At 38.9% G+C, this 19,254-nt stretch overlaps 1 protein-coding gene and 1 long non-coding RNA gene across 2 annotated transcripts; both read right to left on the reverse strand.

Annotated features, from left to right (window-relative positions):
- Window positions 1–1,522: 1,522 nt before the first annotated feature.
- Window positions 1,523–4,845, reverse strand: KBTBD11 (kelch repeat and BTB domain containing 11). Its single transcript, XM_053460723.1, has one exon. The coding sequence runs from the start codon at window positions 4,277–4,279 to the stop codon at window positions 2,327–2,329; it is 1,953 nt and encodes a 650-aa protein (XP_053316698.1). The 5' UTR covers window positions 4,280–4,845; the 3' UTR covers window positions 1,523–2,326.
- A 151-nt stretch (window positions 4,846–4,996) lies between these two features.
- LOC128484520 (uncharacterized) lies at window positions 4,997–18,809 on the reverse strand. Its single transcript, XR_008351169.1, has 2 exons — window positions 18,401–18,809; window positions 4,997–5,028 (listed from the first exon to the last, which is right to left on the reverse strand). It is a non-coding gene; the product is annotated as an uncharacterized LOC128484520 (long non-coding RNA).
- Window positions 18,810–19,254: the final 445 nt, after the last annotated feature.

The following is a 19,254-nucleotide window of genomic DNA, read 5'->3' on the forward strand; positions in this document are numbered from 1 at the left end:
TATATACTTCTTATATGTGTCAATATTAATTGAAGCCTCATTTTCTTGTCGAGAACCCAATGATTCAATTATGGCAGTGTCTTCATGGGAAAGTGCTATCCAAATACTCTGTAGTCCATAGCACACTGATTTAATTTATTCTTTACATTCGATCGCACTGGCGATGGAAAAAAAAATAAAAAGAGTGTCTTTTTCATTCTGTGTGTGCAGCTCAATGCTGAGTATTACTATAAACTGGAATAAACTGGATACCATTCTGAATTAGTTACAGATGATTGTCAAACAAAATACTTCGTGGCATTACTGCAGTCCATTGCAGTCAATACCTAAATCTGATGAGTTCACTGCTTAGATTTATAGATAATCTGTATCCTGTCTAAAAATACAGTCATCCAAAGCTTTACCCAACAAGACTAGAGTTTGCATTCTAGCATTAACGCTTTACCACTTTGACGCTAAGTTTTAACATTTAAAGAAAAATGTAACTTTTTTTTTATTATTTTGGTAAAAAAGAAAATTCATTTTAATCGTTCCAGGGTCGGACTTGGAAAGAAAAGCAGCCCTGGCATTTTAAGACCAGAAGCTGCATGTGCACAGCAACATGCTAGGCTTTTATATTCTCACAGAATGTGGCTATGTGTGTCCAACCAGGTTCTGTGCACCAAGGAACCGGATCTGATGAAAAAGCAGCAATACAGATAAACTGTTCCACTATACCTGCTATACTTTGCCTTTGAGAAGTTAGCAAGATGTGTAGTTTTTACTCTGTAACAGGGTACATGATAACCAGGCACCACCAGATGGCAGCAAGGCCAGCCTCACGCTATATAGGTAGCCCAGGAAATTTACTAGGGCCAGGCTGCAATGGGGTCCAGCACCTGGGTCACTGAAATCTAGGCACTCAGCAATAGTAAACAGTGTACACGAGAGCTGCTATAGAGTTTTGAGCCACTGTAGGTGCAGACATTCTACCTTATACTCATCAGTTATAAGCTGGTGAGAGGGATCTGACTTTATGAATTTATGTCTGTGTATGATTTCTACATTCTACTTGCTGAGACTTCTCAAAGACTGGCCTCCCGCATGCAGAATTCACAACTGTCCAGCTTTAAATGGCCAATCTGATACATCTAATGGAGCTAATTTACAAATCATTTGCTTTAGTATGGCTAAAACCAAGGGAAGCCTGCAGGAACCCCAAATGGAGACTTGAAAGCTGGCCTAATCCTACTGTAAAGAGCAGAAATGAGTGAGTAAACCAATTTTAAACTTGTCCATAAATGTGTCCAAACAAGGCTTTACACAAGAGGTCCACATGTATAGTCCAAGCTGTATTGGTGCAAAGTAATTGCATGTTTTGTCTGACCAGTGTCTACATAGCTTTTATGTGTTATATTGGAATATGGATTGAAAAAGTACCTGTACCTATTAAAAAATACCGCCTGGATCAACGGAAATGCACCAGAAAACAGAAAAATGTGTGCTGAGATCATTTTAAAATATAAGCACAATAGATTTATGTCTTTCCCAAACAAATTCTTACACACACAGAAAATGCAGAATTTCTCATATTAAACATGTGTACACTTAAGCAATACAGCTGAGATCGAACTCCATTGTTGTTCAAACATGCAAATGTGTGGTGACTATTAGATAGCAGTAATATACATGCTAATCTAATATTCCATCTGAACACACCTAGCAAAGCCTGACGGGATCAAACTGTACTTTACACTCCGATTGCCTCTGATTACTTTTTAATAGTATCCCAGAAAACTGCGGTTCACATAGTAGTTGATTAACCTAAGCTTTACTTTTAAATATTTACAAACATTGTAAGCTGCAGGTGAACCAGTGTATTGAATACCAATGGGTTATACGTAATGAACAATTAAATGACAATAGGTAAAGCATAATGTCATGCTGGTTTTGAATGTTCACATCCAATGTTTAGCAGCATCTTCTCATCAATAAAAAGAGCATCATGGTACTAGTTTCCACTTGATACTAAAGAGTTTGACTCCAACAGTATGGATCCTTTCAAAACATGTAACATCATGCATGGATTGTAAAAAGCTTCATGTTAATACCAACACGGATCTGTGCGCTGGGATTTGTTGACAATAAAATCACCCTAAATTCCCCAAAATGTATGGGGACTAAGAAAGAAATACATATTCATGCTCAGCAAAGTGAGGGGCATGCATGTATTAGATACTGTGTTTATTTGGAAGCTGAATGGAGCACCCAAAATATAACTAGGAATATTAAAATATCTCAATGCTGTATGCTTGGAAAGCATTGATGATACAGATGTGAACTTTTTTTAATGGACTTGTTTGCTTTCAGGCAAAGTGAGCATAAACGGCAAGAGGACTCCTTTAGTTTCTTCTGGTGAAGGGAAGTGCTCAGGCTCACAGATTTCCATCTCCCCTCCAGTCCCCTCAGGGGGAAGTGGTATCCGTAATGTGCCAGCACGGTTTACACAGTAGATGTCGCCTCCCATCACAGCACAGCGGAAGGGTAGGCTTGGTGATGGTGATCCTGGTCCAGGGCGTAGCAGACTAACACCTTCACTCCAGTGTCTGGCCATGGAATTGTAGGTAAACACACTAAGCCCATGTTCTCGGCTAACATCGAACCGGTAGATGCAACTTCGGTGGGATACCATGCCAGCAGAGCGTCTGCGACTGTTATTGTAAGGACACTCCTGCCATTCATCTCTCTTTGGATCATATTTGAGTAGCCGATAGAAGAGTGTTCCCCCAGATACATAGATCTCTCCATTACAGGTGGTGGCTTCATGCGCTACTGCAAACGCACCCTTTGGTAATGGAGCCACTGGACTCCAGCGGTCCATACGGGGATCATACTTTTCCACTGTAAAAAGGCACTCTCCTCCAATAGCATACAAGTACCCATCAAGGGCCAAAAGCTTGAGTTGGGAACGAGGTTGTGACAAAGGTCGAACTTTGTCCCAAGAGTCAGTTAAAGGGTTGTAGCAGAAGACTTGGTCAGACAACTTGGCTTTATCACCGTGACCTTTAATACCACCAGCAATAAACAAGTAATTATAGAGCACACATGCCCCACACCCCTTAGTGTTCGCTTCCTCTGGCAGTCTGGTGAGGGATCTCCAACACCTGTTCGATTCACTGTAACAGTGTACCTGATAACTTGACCCATCCTCCTCCAAGGAAACCATTGAAGAAGGGCTCTGTGGTCTGCTACTTTCCCTGCTTTGGGGTCTACTACTACTGCTCAGACGCTCAAAAGCATCATTTATTTCTGCCACCACCAAGTATTGTTTTCCTTCCATCCTCCTCTGCAAAATGAGATCCCTTTCTGCTCCTGTAAGCTTCCCATAGACTGCTGGGTCCTTCAGGACCAGGAGGAAGTGGTCACTCATAAACTTGTATGCTGCCTCCTTAAGCTCATTCAGCCTCTGTTTCTTAGCAATAGAAAGAACCTGATAGCAGTTTTTCTGTGATATCTGTGACCGCATGCTATCCATAGCACATTGCACAGCACAGGGTATTTGTAGGAACTTTGCACCACTAATTACTTCCACCACATTATCCAGCTTTACTACAAGCTGAGAACTATAAATGTAGTCGACCAACAGTCGCAGAGTCTGGTAGCTCACACCCTTTATTTTTAGGATGTCTCTGGATGATCGTGCCCTGAAGTAGTCACTTTTTTCAGCTAAAACTGCCTTATGAGCTTTAATCCTCTGTCCACCAGCCACTTCAATCACTAGGTCAGGTTCTGCCTGGGGTACGGGGGTGGCTAAATGGACATTCATGGCCTCTTGCTGAGCACTGCCATCTACTTCCCTTTTTCCATATAACAATTTCTCAGACTGCTGATTAAAAAACTTATGAGTCTCAGATATGCTACTTGCCTCCCCATCCTCTTCTGATTCAGAGGTAGCATTGCTCATGTCCCACCGATTCTGCGTCATGCCACTCTCACTAAATGGTTCAGAGAAGGACCTGTCATCTACATCACTGATGAAACCCTTCGAAGAGGTCTTCTCATCTCCCGGGGATTGCAGAGGGTCACACTTGTCATCTTGTATACTGTAGCCTCCATTGGCCTCAGTGTGGCGTTTGATATCCATTGTGCTGTTCTGAAGTGAATTAAAGCTGCCACTTCTCTCCACGCAATCTCCGGTGGGGTCCTCTATCTCAGAAGTCTTTTGTGTAAAAGTTTCAGATCTGCCTTCATTTGTATTCAAATCGCTTGAATAACATGCAAAGGACACTGAGTTTTCCATGTCAATGTTGCTTTCCCAGGCAAAAAATCACATAACTTTCTTATATTACTTTCTTTTCTTGCCTTACTCCAATTTCTTTGGCATTTCACCAATTAGGGTTTGTTTCAACACTGAGCCTTTTACCGACTGCTGATCTTCTGCTTCAGGGCTAAGGGGTGTGTCAGGTTTGCAGCAGTTACATATTAAGACTGAACTGTTGAACTTTGAAATATTTCCATCCCTTTAATATTTGCTTAGTAATGATTGTTTTATTATCAGTACCAAAGACATACAATTGTCGATATTAAGTCACTTTGGCCTTAACATTTATATCAGTGTTATTTCAAAACACAAAATGTAAGGGAAGCTGTCCAGTTCACGTTAGAGCATGTTCTGATTAATAACGGTAATGAGTCACTTTTGATCCACTTTTGTATCTGCACTTACATAAAAACATGCCTTTAGATTTTTTTTAGCAACTTTGTTCCTCTGTTAAACTGCAGTGAGACTGAGTGGCACTCGATTATCTCAAAGGTGACACTATCTGGGCAGTTATAATTCTCTTCAGAAGTTAAGCAGCTTTTATAAAAATATAAAATATAAAATATAAATAGCTTTTATATAAATAGTGTTCCACTTTTGACTGCAAACTCCCAGCAGTGAAAAATTATGCCTCGTCTTTTTACATTTAGTTGAAAGGTTTTAGCACATTTTTCTGGGCATAAATTCGTGTATTGATTCTCTATTATCCTGGAAATATTCACCAGATTCTGAAAAATAGAAAAAAAAACAAGCTGAGTATTATTATCATGCATTTTTTCAAGACAACATTTTATACAGTGACCTTTGTATAAGTATAGGTGACAGAAGCAGGTAGAAAACAGCTGATTGATACATTAACTTTACTAATACAAGCACTTATTCAAGCATTATATTACTGGAAATTGATTTGGGAAGCAAAACTGCCAATTGCTCATTATCTTAAAGATTAGTCAGCAAAGCAAAGCAGTTCTGCATCAGGGGAAAAAACATAAAGGTAATCTAACCTGCCCCACCTTAAAAGAAGAGAGATTTTTTACAGAAAGACTGGGGCTGTGAAGCATAAGTTATTTGCTATACTATTCCTGGAAGTGAAAGAAAAAATAATAATATAGCTTCATGGGCCCATTATTCTCTTATAATGGGGCTCAGCATTCACAGACAGCCATGGCCAAACCAGGGTTGACTAGGCAGCTCTAACATGTTAATGTCGGTGGCCACTGGCTCGCATACCTGGGAACTCTCTGGGTTTGACCCGAATCCTCCGGGTCGCGGGTGCAGGGTCTTGACATGCCCCATCCCCCCCCATTTTCCCATGAAATGGAGGTGTTTCCCACTGATGTCAGCGGGACCACCCCCAACATCAGCAGGAATGCCCACTGACGGCAGCGGGACCTCCCACCGACATCAGGGGGACCTCCCACCGACATCAGTGTGCAGTCCTAGCCGTGTCCCGCAAGGGAAGGCTCCGGGTAACCGGAGCCCAGAAGCTCTCAGATATGCTGGTTAGATTCATGCAGTCTCACCTTACTCATACACCGTGCAGCTGTACAATGCAGTAGCCAATATGCTGCTGGAGCGGCAGTGTCTGTAAATCTTTAGCCCATTTGCCTAGTGGCCAGACTGCAGACTAGGACTGCAGACAGCTCAAAGAAACACTGTGATAGAGGCCTCTACTCATGCATAACCCTCAAAGAGGCCTTTGTCCACACAGACCTCAATGCACGCTGAGTAGCAGGATATCATGGCATATGCCTGTGCTTAGCATGGGTAAGTAGTACAAGGAAGCAATGACATGGACATCTTATTATATGATATCTTCAATCGAAACAGATAAGGCGTGCCTGGTATAACACAGGGCAGAATAAAAACATTCTCCCTTGAGACACGTGGAGATCTAATTAATTAGAACAAAAGTTAACAGTGCCAATAAAAAATCCCTAAAGAACTCCTTCAGAATTAGAGTAATATTATGATCCTGGCAGTTTCACTGAAAATTGCTAAACTGCCATTTTGAAATTAATTTTATTCAACCTCTTAGGTACACAAGCTGAAAAAACTTTGCCCCTCCTTATAATAATTTTAAAAAGTTGACTCTCAATGTGTCAAAGAATAGCTTTGTTGTATGACTCTTGCTTAAAAAAAGCTTTGAACTGTATTTCATTAAACCAAACGGCTCTCCCCCCTTCTTCAGCCATAGGATATTAGTCACTAGCGCAGCTAGCTCTATTACCCACTCTTTACTGCTACGTCCAATTTTACTAAACTGGGTGATTTTCCTCAATAGTTGTTTTACTTTTTTTGTTTAAACTGCATATTATACAAATTGCACCGCAAAATTATTTGTCATGGCAACAGCTTCTAATGGTTACTTTCCTTTACTTTAGCTAATGTCACTAAAGCATTCCTGGCACTAACTTCATCTATATACTGAGTGCTTCCAGCCTTCAAACACATCTATAAAACGTACTGGCCAGGATTCATTAAGTGCTATTTTAAGACAAAACCCCCACACCAAATCGCTGTATATATTGATTTAAATCATTTTTATCTACCAGTAGGGTTTTCTGACTAAACATTAATCTTGGCAATTACACTTCACCCACTTACTCAAGGTCACCTGTAATGAATATTACTAAATATACTGCTCCTCATATAATGCCAGGAGTATACAAATAACACAGAATAATCTCGCTCTCCTTTTATTCAGATGAAAACGACATAACAAAAATTAGGTTTCAATTAGTTATTCAATATGCTATATCATGCCAAAACTCACAGTAATACCAGGCCTGGCAATATTCAGCCAGGATAGCAAGTGGGCCAAGTGGCCTAATAACAAAGAAGTCTAAAACATATTCGTCAATAATTTTAAATTGCATTCAAGCCCAGTACAAAATCAAAAAAAAAATTGGCTTTATGTGGAATTTTACAAAATTCATTCATGAAAAAAAGATTATGATAGTGGCCAAAAATCTTTTGACCAGAATAGCTCAGGGGATTTCCCCCACTGTCTTCTTGTTGGCCCTCCCCTGAGTAATACATTATATACCTAATGCTACACTTTTTGTTCACTATGTCTAGTTTAAGTTGGTATGCTTGCTTATCAACTATGGTAACCATTGGAATGTCAGTAGAATGGAGTATTACATAGCAATCATTCAATGAATGCATTTTGCGCCTCTTGGTCAACTGTTTCTTGGGACTGGGGTTCCACAAATATCATATGACAATTGCTTTTTGGGGGGAACAAAAACCAACAGGACACTTAAAAAGTAAACCCAAATTAGCATTGCGCTTACGGACTTCATGGAAATATTTAAACCGTATCTGGTACAGTTGAAGGTGGAGGATCATGAATGATGGGACACCAATAAAACATACCTATCTTTGTAATTAATGTTTAATGAATAAATCCATGCCCTTGTACCATACATTAAATCAAAATCACCATGACAATATTTTACTAGTACAAAAAGGGAAGCACGTTCTAAAAAGCATTTAACAATCAAATTTGGAGTCCTGCAAAATGACCGACATGTACATACAACAAAACAAGGAATCGGTACTGACAAACAAATTCTATTTAAAAGCCTGAATTTGAAGCACTTGTCTTTTTCAGGGCAGGTTGCCCTATTAGGTGATTATGTTTTCTCATGGACTGCAACCCAATGATCTCCTTTGTAACTGACCCATTAACACATTGTAGGACTGCCATTTGCTACAGAACCTTCTATGGTGCTTTGCAGAAAGAAGATGAGCAGTGAAAGCAAAAGATCCCTGAGGAGCCCTCCCCTCCACACCAAAGGTCCAGGAGGGGCTTGAGGAGTTGCACCCCTCATACATACATCACTAGAAAAATGAGCTATGAATGCCTGAAGAAGGAGAAACCTATATGCACAACACACTCATAATATTTAGCAGGCTGTTTGTGATCTATCACTCAGCATGCATACACAGCACGTAACCAGCCCTGTTTACTAAATCAGCAAATCCACCCATATGTGTTAATGTTCTCACCATGCCCTAGCAGATGAAAACCCACATTTTTGTCTTGCATACTCATATTTCCATGACCTGAAGACATGATTGGTAGTGGAGATCCCAAGCCTCTGAATCTGTTCCAGGCTGTCTGCCTTGATGGTGTAATCTATTACAGCTTCTTTCTTGTTATGAAGGGGCTACTTAATATTGTAAGTTTACCAAAGTAACTATTTAGAACCTAATGCCTTTTCTATGATTACTATAACTAAAGAAACCTCAATAACAATGCAAGCCATGGCTCAACTTACATCTCATGATGCAAGAGCATGTCTTATAATGTAAAACTAAAAACTAATTGGCAATGGAAATAGTTTTCCAAATATAATAGTGCTTCCATATAGAGATAGCTACCAGAAATTTAAAAGGGAACCTCCCACCAAACTTTTTAGTAGTTTTAGTTTTAAAAATGTTGTAATTTTTTTTGCAGGCAGCTATTTATTTGTCATGTGTATGTGTTCTAGCTATGTTATCATCCAGTCTACTAGGAAAACACCCAGACTCCTTATCACACTTAAGTGTTTCTAATGTGAAGTGGAAATGTCTACAAGCCATGTCCAAGTTGCAAGCCACAGAGCAGGACAACTGGGTGCTGAAGCACCTAGAGAGTAATTCAGCTGCCTCTGGAATTAACTTCAACACAAGCACTATTCATTTGGTGCTTTATGAAATAGGTTTGCTTGGTCATGGAAGCCAGCATAATACAAGGATCCAGTGGTTCAAAGCTTGCCACCAAAATACTTTGGAATAGTCATGGGCCACCCAACACACTTAATTGAGTTTAGTGGATGCCAGGAGAATACTACCCGCCTGAATGCATAGTGCCGATTGTGAATTATGGTGAAAGAGAAACAAATACCTGGAACTGTTTTTCATGGTTTGGGCTAGGCCACTTAGTTCTATTAATGGAAACTCTACAGCGCATAGTAACATCTAGACAACTATGTACTTCCACTTTTGTGGTGACAGTTCAGAAGAGGTCATTCCTGTTCATAAGGCCCCCGTGCAGAAATCAAGGTACACACAGAAATAATTTGTAGAGACTGTGAAAGAAAAAGTGTGAAAGAATTTGAGAACTCTGAGCTGAACTCCATGGAACACCTTTAGGATGAACTAGAACATTGACTGCAAGCCCATCCAAACCAGGCATCACCAGTGCAAGTCCCCACTAAAACCTTTGAGTGTTAAACTGAACAAAAGCATGAGGAAAATGTTGCACCATCTAGCGAAAAGCCTCCCTGGATGAGTAAGGGTTGATAAGCGATGCAACAAAGTGTAAGGTGTGATTCTTAATGGGGTTTATTTAGAAACCAAGATGTTGTGGTTATAGCCTGCATAGCCAGAAAACGCAGCCCCAGGGAGAGCTTGGTGCAGCTGTAAATTCAATAATGTTGCTTTAATTAAGTTGGGCCCCTGGGGTGGACAGAGTAAGTGAAGAGCCTGGATTGCTTATTTTGTTTATTTGTTGTTCCTGCTACTCTAAGATTACAATAAACATGCCCAAGCCTTTTAACTAAAGAATGTGGGTATTTCCTAACTGTAGAAGCAAGAAGGTTAGCAAGCAAGCAGTTAAAGCAAGAAAGTAAGACACTTCTGTTTTAGAGGGAATGGTTCAATGTAGCATTCGGATTCATACACATTTTGATTTAAGTGAATTTTGTGTAATTTGTGTATTCTGATGAGTGTCTGAAATAGCTGAAGTATAGGGAAGGTCAGCGGTTTGTCCCATGTACGTTTGTGTGTTATTTATGTAGTGCATTTGTTATTCGGTAGTTGTGTGCCATTGGACCAATATGATTAGTTGGTGAGTTGATGTGGATGCTTCACCCTGTCCCAGGTGTTGCTGTGGTGATACGGGAGCTGACATGTTTAGTAGTAGATGCGGCATGAAGAAGTTGCCGTGTGAGTCTTTGAAAACGTGTGTCGGTGGAGAGTGGTTAGCAGAGATGGCAGTATGTGTTGGGGAATCCGGAGAGGATTGTGATGCAGTGGGAGTTGCATTGTGATTGTAGAAAGGGGAGAGAGTGTGAGAGAGATACTCTGCAATGGATTTCATTTTCTTATAAAAACATTCTGAATTCCATCTGAACTGAAAAAGGTCAGGAAACAAAATTAATTGTCCCAAAAACGAATGAACCATAAACGAAATGGAAAACTTCTCCGAATCATTTCTGATCCTTGTTCACGTGTCTAGTTAGATGCATGTATAAGGCAAGGCCATAGCACAACTTTTTATGCGACTTCATGGCCCATTGATTTATACATGTGAGGCATTTTGAAGAATAATGCATTCAATCTACAGTTTAAATAAAATCTTGCTATTTGTATGCATTAAAGCCCTTATTGTTAATTTTTCTGACATAGAATACTCTATGTCCTCGAAATGTAAAAGGTCATCTCATGGTGTTCAGATTTTTGTTGTTTAAGGTAAAAGGGTGCACATCTCTTCTCATTATAGTTAAATTGTAACGATTTTATATGTGACTACAGTCAATGCCGACGCAGCTATAAAGATATGCTATTTCTAAATAACAAATCTGCTTCACGTATTGCGACAGGAATGGATGGTAACACTGTATTTCCCAAGCCTTACAGCTAATGTTGGTTGCTATGGCAACTCAAATGAATCACTTTTGCCTTGTCATTCAAAACCAAAAGTGTAACATTTCCACCTTGTCAGGAAGAACTGCATAATCTGTTTAGAAATAGAAAACAACTTCCATATCTGCAACTTCCCTGGCAACAAAATATTTACTTTATTGGGCAAGAGGTTTTATGGATTCAGAACTAAACGTTTCTGCCAACATGAAGAAATGATCCCATGTCAATGTCTGTGCAACACATTTGCAACACCTTTTATAACATAGAGTTATATTTTAATTATAAATCACTAGCATATATCACATCGCTGCTCCAAGAAGGGCAAACCACAACATTAACAACTCCAATCCAATTCAATAGGGACAAAACTGTATTTTTTGCTATTTAAAACTAAGATACTATTTAAAAAACTTGGCTATAAGCACAAACTAAAAGACAATCAATGCTTAATTAGCAAAAGGAGCTGGTGCCATAAATATGAATGAATAAATAAATAGTAAATAGGTTGATTTTAAGAACTTGGTTGTATATATGTATGTTAATGGAATAGTCTTTGTCATCGTAATGACAATATAACAATCTACAGTATTCTATGAATATAAAATATATTAAATGTATAAAACAATTAAGATAATAAAGCTCTCCTTTGTGCTTTATATCTCCATTCAATTTTTGATGGGTAGATATTTAATATCTAAAAAAAGCCAATGGCTTCTGTAAATCTAATATTGCAGTATTTCTGAATTTGCAACATGTGTTTCATTTTAAGTCAGGGAAAGTAGTGCTAAGTATCCCCAAGCATTTCAGTGTTTGATGAGCCATTTGCTTTAAGGGTGCATGGTTGTAATATGGGCCTTTGCACCCCTTGTTGTTTGAGGGGGGCTCATGTTCTAGGGACCAATCAAAGGTTTTTAATGCACAAGCAGATGTTTTGGTTTTGGCATCTGCTGCTAATAAACTTTGCAATTATTCATTACTAGACATGGTATGATGTCAGGCCCAGACTGGCCATCCAGCACCCAGGGCAAATGCCCTATGGGCCAGTAGCCGATAGAGCCAACTACTTTCCAATACTGCTCCTCTAGGAGAAGTTTGGTGGTTGGGGTGTGTTTAAAAGCATAACGTGCCGCCATGTGTATCCAGCTGGCAGCTACCCAGACATAATTTCTATAGGTTTCTATAATTACTGTTGTGACTTTTAGGACTATAGGACACTTTTATGTGTTTATACCTACCAAAAACTGTGAGATTTTAAAAGGTGGGATGCTTGTGAAGTATAATTTTGAAACAGTTTTGGAACTATGCCCTTGAGATTCCCTAGCTCAAGCAATTTTGTTCTCCTGCACAACAGTTATAATTCAGAGAGCAAGTAGCTCCTGGCATGTTTAGTTTTATTTTACAAGCCAGATAGATGCCAGTAACTGTGCCTACATTATTGTAAACCATGCTGCTAGTGCGCGCAAAATGTTGTAATTTTGGAACTATGTACTCCAGGCTCAATACAATGCTTGCTTAATTTCTTCAATTGTGTTAATGTTTTCATGTGTAATAAGTGATCCAGTCTTTAGATGAAGTTCATGCATTTTATTGGGCCATCAGAAAGAAGAGGTCTCTTCTTAAAATGTGATAACCTCAGAGGTTCTGAAAGCTTGTGTAGCTTTACATCTTTTTCTATGTCAGCACTATTACAGGTATCAAGTTCATAATAATTCCATATTAAGTGGAATACAGACACAAACCATCTACCATTTGCTGGGCAAGCCAGAGCCAAAGTCACAGGTACAATTGGGTGTTTTTTGTCAATACATGAAATTGCTTTAGGGATATTTGCTTAAACTTTGACCAAGAAGCAGTGGGATTAATGGAATGTCCAGTAAAATGCCTACTCCTGTATCCTAAACGCTTATCCCTTCCTCATCAAATTTGCCAATACTGATCCCTTTAAAACTAAGGTGAGAACCTTATAGGTTGTAGATTGTAATTTTGTTTGAGCAGAGCCCTCCTCACCTGTTGTTTTTGTCAAATTAATGTTATGTTATATCTACTTATGTCCTGTTTACCCATTGTACAGGGCTGTGGAATATGATGGCGCTATATAAAGCAATAAATAATAATAATAACTACTGATTTTGATGCCAGGTAGTATTACCAGCCTGCCAATGTCTCATACCTATTACAAATTTTACTAGTTTGATTTTCAAGATGGTTTTACTTAAAACCAAAACATTTCAGAATTCTTTTATTTTTTCGGGCTAAATGTAATTCCATGGGAAGCTATCTATTATCCAATTTTTAAAGTAATGCTTTTTTATATTTCCTATCAGTTTTTCACCCATCAACTTGAATTCATTTTCTTTTGTACTACAATGCCTATTTTATTAGGAATTTCACCCTCTTGAACTTTAATCCCTTAATATATTTAAAGGCGATTTTCCGTGTGTGTCACCTTTCTCTTCCAGTAATACAAATCCTGTTATGAGTATTTAAGTTGGCTGATCTGACTGACGTACAGATGAGATGGATATGTAACGGATAAATAATGTTTCTTTAATCTGTACTAAAATAAGTGTTGGGAGCTGTAAAGTGTGGTCTTTTGGAAAGGGTAAACTTCAAACAATACAATATGGTTTATTGTCAACCACATTTCTAATCAAAAGGAGAGAGTAGGCACAGATCCTAAAAACAAATGTCGCAAACCGCAGGAATTTGTCGATGGTCTTGTTTATTCCACAGAACAAAAACCATTATTCTTTCATCCCAGCAGTAACCAAAATAACTGGCATATTTTTTCCCTTATTTCCAAAAGGCAGCGCGACTCATACTTCAGTACATTTATATGAGTAGGTGTTCCTGTAGTTTTTGATCTGGGATTAAATATTAAAATTATGTAGTGTTTGTGTTTGCCATAAATCACCGTTTTTTACATTGCAGGATCCCCATGAGCAGAGTGTACGGATCATATTACACATTTGTGAAGAATACATTATATGCGAGAGGTTTGCCATACTGTGCAGCAGAAATTGTGGCTCAACTATGAAGTGCTCCAGCAGAGAAAACATAAGGGATACAGTTATCGTTATTAGTCATAAGCTGTCATTTCCAATACAAGCACTATGCTTACAGCATTTTCTCAGCTCTCTTGTTGCAGGAAATATCATAATGTCTGTCATTCAGAAAAGTAAAACACTTGCACACATTGTAATTAAGTTGCCTTTTTTATTTTTACTGTTTTACTATGTAGAATGGGCTAACTGAACATCCAAATCCAGGTCCAGTTTTTATTTTCACCCTCTCTGAGCCAATTTTTCACTAAAGCTCCTGACCCACTTTGTTTTAGACTATGCCATTTTGTCTGATTTTGCCTTCCTTTAAAATATATTTCCCTCTTGTTCTATATTTAATCCCTTCATGTTTCTAAGACAGGTGTTGGGTGAGGAACCTGGTCTTTTGGATAGCTTTGCTTGGAAAGAGATGTAACTAAATTAACCAGTGTGGTTCAAACTGGTTTTGGTTTTTACACTCGAGCAACCCTTTACCAAAACCTGTGATCTGTTTTTATGTATTATGCTGGAAGGAAAATATGCCTGCACAGAATCCGCTGATCATTTGAGCAAATGTTAAGTTATTTCAGGGAGTCTTTGTATTGGTAATCCAATAGTCTACAACTCAGACCTGATTTAGTCATTAAAGCAGGAATTCAGCACATGCCAAATGAATATCATTAAAAAAAAACACCAATCTAAGGCATAAACATTGGGAATCCATCACACTATATGGCCATATATTGCTTCGCCCGTCACTATGTCAAAGTAGCCTAAATTTGGCGAGTCCTATCTAATTTTTCATGACTATATTGCTTACAAAGTAGCTGAATCAGTGGGACTGCACTGTATTTGATCCCAAATGAGACTCCAAGCAATTTAAAGCCTTTTCTGGACACCGTTAATGAGCTGTCTGTGTGACAGGGGGCTGCTCAACCCTTGGTGGGCTAAGCAATATATGGCCATATAGTGTGGCCATATAGTAGTATTCACTGGGCATGCACTGAATTCTTGCTTTGTTTTATGTACTTAATGGTCATTATTATTCTAGCAGTAACCCAGGAATCGGAATTTGTAGGCCTTTTATACTTTTTAGGCTGATTTGGTCATTGCTTAAAACTATCCCTCCCCATGAATGAGTGACCCATGATGGGACATACTGTGTGCTTTGGTATGCAGTATTTTTTCTTGAAGCCACAAGTGACGAATGCAACACTAAGTATTTGGGGCATTACATTTTAATCAATTAATAAAAGTCCATGCCAAGACAGGAAACATCACATCTTAAATACACAGAAGTAGGGTTTTCCCTGTTTATGCACTGTATAAGCTCATAGATACATCGATCATGTGATGTTTGTCTTTATTTTTAGCCCAGGGCCCTGCTTCAAGAAAGAGGCAACTATCAGTGATTTGGTGTGTAAATAAAATAAAACTATACATTTTTCAATTTATATTTAGACTGTGTCTCATTTAAGCCTTCTGTTCATTCAGTAATATTTTAATATACTTCATAAGTAGAGACTTAAAATGCACTTTGTTAAGGGATTTACTCCATATTAAGGGTATTCTCCTATTAAAAATAAATTAGTAAATGCCATACCTCTTATAAAATCAGATCTATACACAATATACATCTGATATCTGCACAAAGATCTATAGCTTCCCCAATACATTTTGCTGTTCAAGAAAAAAATATGTCAAGATAGATAGAGACTAGGAGCAAGCTTTAAGAGAAGCTATCTTTATTTCCTGTTGATGGGATTAACTATAATTACTCCCCTGTCATTAAAGGGACACTCCTGTATCCAAGGTAGCCTCCTGAAAAAATAATAAATTATCCCACTAAAATCAATGGGAGTGTAAAGGTGGACATGTTAGACACCCACCCCTGGAACGCTCACCAAGCCAGTGTTGGAGCGGACTGATGGAAAGTATATCATGCCAGGAGATGTACTTGGCCAAACAAATCTCAGACAAGGGAGAAGAAAGGGGTAAATCCATATGGGAGAGTCTTCAGAATCCCCTAGCATTTGCAAGGTGGGAGCACAAATATGTAAATGGGCCATTTGCCACAAAATGTGCTTTTGATGTCTGGTGTGTCCCTTCAAGTTCATTTACCTAATTGATAACAGATTCTGCAGCTTTTATAATGGTGAAAATTAGGGCATGCCATTAACTGATGTGCCAGTTCTGCCACATTTTGCCTGAAGTCCTAACATCTCTAAGGTCACTTTTACACCAAATATATCTAAAACAATGATACCGACTGACAAACTAAAACACAAGCCATAACTATTCTCAATAAATGGTAAAAGTTGTGACTGTTCTTTGTGGAGAAGTCCTTGGGGTAGATGCCCTAAGATATTAAGGAATAATCTTCTGATTAACTGTTTATTGACACTTTTTGTAAATTCCAGAAAGAAATAAAAGGCGTTCTGTAGGAAGATTGTTATAATGCTATTTCTAATGTTTATATAATAACGTAATGATATAACCATGAAGGTAATTGAATTTAAGTTGTCTAGGCTGGTGTGTAATTAGATTGACAGACGCAGGATTTGGTGTATTAAATTATGAGTCATGAAAAATCATAGAGACCAAAATAAAAATAAAAATGTTTAGCATTTAAGAATAAGTTCTGTGAGTGTTTTCAGGTAATATGACACTAAAAGGTTAATAGTGGAAAATGTCTTAAAAAAAACAACAATTTTGAGCAAATGTATATTTAAAATAATAAAGCATTGTAGATTGGTGTGTTCTATATTTCCCTGCGCACTTGTAAAGATTCTTCAGCTTAAATTGATGACTTCAAGAATCTCTGGTTTCCATAGTGATCCACCCCCAGCTTAGTGGCATGACAGCTACTGGGACAAAAGCCTGTGTCACTTTTGTAAGGAAGCATCACAATACTATGAAATTTATTACCTCTAGATAATAATGAGCAGTCCCCTATTAACTGTTCAACTAAGCTGTAAAATTCCACCGACTATAAATTATGTGCAAGTTTGAATACCTACCTAACATGTCAAGAGTGGTGTGATAGAACTACAAAAGGACAATGATCAACAAAAGGTCATGTTCTGAAGCCAAAAGTGTAAAACACAGGGATCACTATAGTGGAAGAGATTTGTGGAATAGCCTTCCAGCAGAGGTAATAGAGGTTAACCAAAAATTCATGGATGCCAAGTGTGTAAAACTAATGAAACTGGGGGTTAGATTGGATCTTAAAAAGCAAATCGGTCTGAATTGTTTCTGCCATTAATTCTATATTTCTAATAACACTGAGTTATGAACATCTCAAAGAAAAAGTATTAAGTCTAATTATTCACTTTAGACTGCCTTTCTAAATATAGACTTTTTGATTAATGTTCTGCATTTACATAAGAGATGTTAGAGCCCCAAAAAACAATTGAATCCATCTATTTTTCAGCTTTACAACGAAATAAGAAATGTGTTTGTTTTAATCACAATCAATAACTGTCAATAGTTCTAACCTGAAATCACAATAACTCTTTTCTGATGATTCTTCCACACAGTGGTGATCAAACAAGTGTCTCAGAGTCTGACAATGTTTCACAATGTATCAAAAAGTATACAAGTGCCATCTAATATAATTTATGGGATCTTTAAACTGCTACTTATTATAAAAATATATTTTATATTCAGACACAAATTATTTACTATATGTCTATGCTGATACATTCAGCAGATGGGTAGGTGAGACAACACACTGCAACCTTTCTTCTGCATTGCTTAATAGTAATACTCATGTTCCTGGGCCAGAGAAAGGTAACCCCCAGGGACAGGGACAATGGACCTTCTCTGTAGCCCAGCCAGAGAGAACTGCCAGGGGTTGTTTATCCCTGTCCTGGGAGGTTCTGGATTGCATTACATTATGTGTACATGGCCTGTCAGGCATAGCATAAGCTTCTTTGTGTTGAACCAGCAGAATGAATACGTGTTATGTGTTAAAAAACACAACCTAGTCTGCATGGGGTTTATATACCAGGCTCTGGATGACTGCAACATGCATTAAAAATAACAGTGATGCAAGAAGACATAAAAGGGGAGGAATCATGCTGAAAGAAAGATTGATTGGTTTCCCATTAACCCTCTGAACGCCACAGACCTCCACCTGAATAATATGACAGTTTTGGATAGAGGAAAATAAGCGAAGTTATGCAACACATAAAGTCATATAGATTCATTAAGGAAATAGCTCTGCTCAGGCATGATACATATCAAAAAGACACTGTTACACGCATGATCGATGGTTCTAAAAACACACTGTCCATTACATGCAGAGGGTAATATTCTGATGGGTGCAGAACATCTGTGCTAATCATGTTCAGCTATAATAGCGTTTAATGCTATAAGTGACGCTGAGCGGAGAAGAGCCTTCTGAAAGGTCCATTACCTGTCATTACTGGGGCTCAGTGATCAGCAGTGGTCATGGAGGGTGCAGGGCAGCAGATCCCAGTGCAGAACATCTTCCTTCTGGCTTTAGCTCACAGATAGATCTCCTCGGTTCTACAACAAGGGGCTCCCACTCCAGCAAACAAATGTGATGCGATGGCAGCAGTATGGAGAGGATCCACACCCCTCCGCTATCCCTGGGCTTCTAGCAATTACCAACGTGCTCCTAATGACAGCCCCGTGAAATCGCCACCTAGTCTTTGTCTTCTGGCTCCGAAGAACAATGCTGAGTGCATCGGTGCAGCAGATCCCAAACAAGAGGATTAGAGAGCAGCAGTTTGTGCGGTCAGGGAAGGATCATGGGGGCTGGATCATGCATGATGGCATGTGCATGCTCTGACCCCTACAGCTGCATCACCATACTGTATGCGATCCGAGTGGAAATCAGCATGTCTTGCTACAATGTGTGTAGTAAATGATTGGCCAGGTGGGGTAAGGGAGTGCTGGATGCGCATATGCAGGTGCCCGGGCCCCCCTTCTCAGCCCATATAGCTCTGCCAACTCTCCTTGCCCCCTCCCCTTCCCCTTTTTTTTACCCCCTTCTCACAGGAGCTGCTGGGTGAGCTGATGAGGTCATAGAAGGAGGAGGAGATAAAAGCATGGCTTGCTTGTTTAAAAGCAGCCTGTTAGAGTACAGATCAAAATTATTCTCTAGGAGACTGGCTGTATCTTTAGGTTGGCTGGGGCTTGTAGGAGTTGTGGCCCCCAAAAAGCTGAGTTGTATTTCTAGTGCTTGTCTGTCCCTGGGCACGAAGGCATATACACAATATACCATATATGAGGAAATCAATGGTG

This window comes from Spea bombifrons, chromosome 3 (genome assembly GCF_027358695.1).
Source record: "Spea bombifrons isolate aSpeBom1 chromosome 3, aSpeBom1.2.pri, whole genome shotgun sequence".
Lineage (NCBI taxonomy): Eukaryota > Metazoa > Chordata > Amphibia > Anura > Pelobatidae > Spea > Spea bombifrons.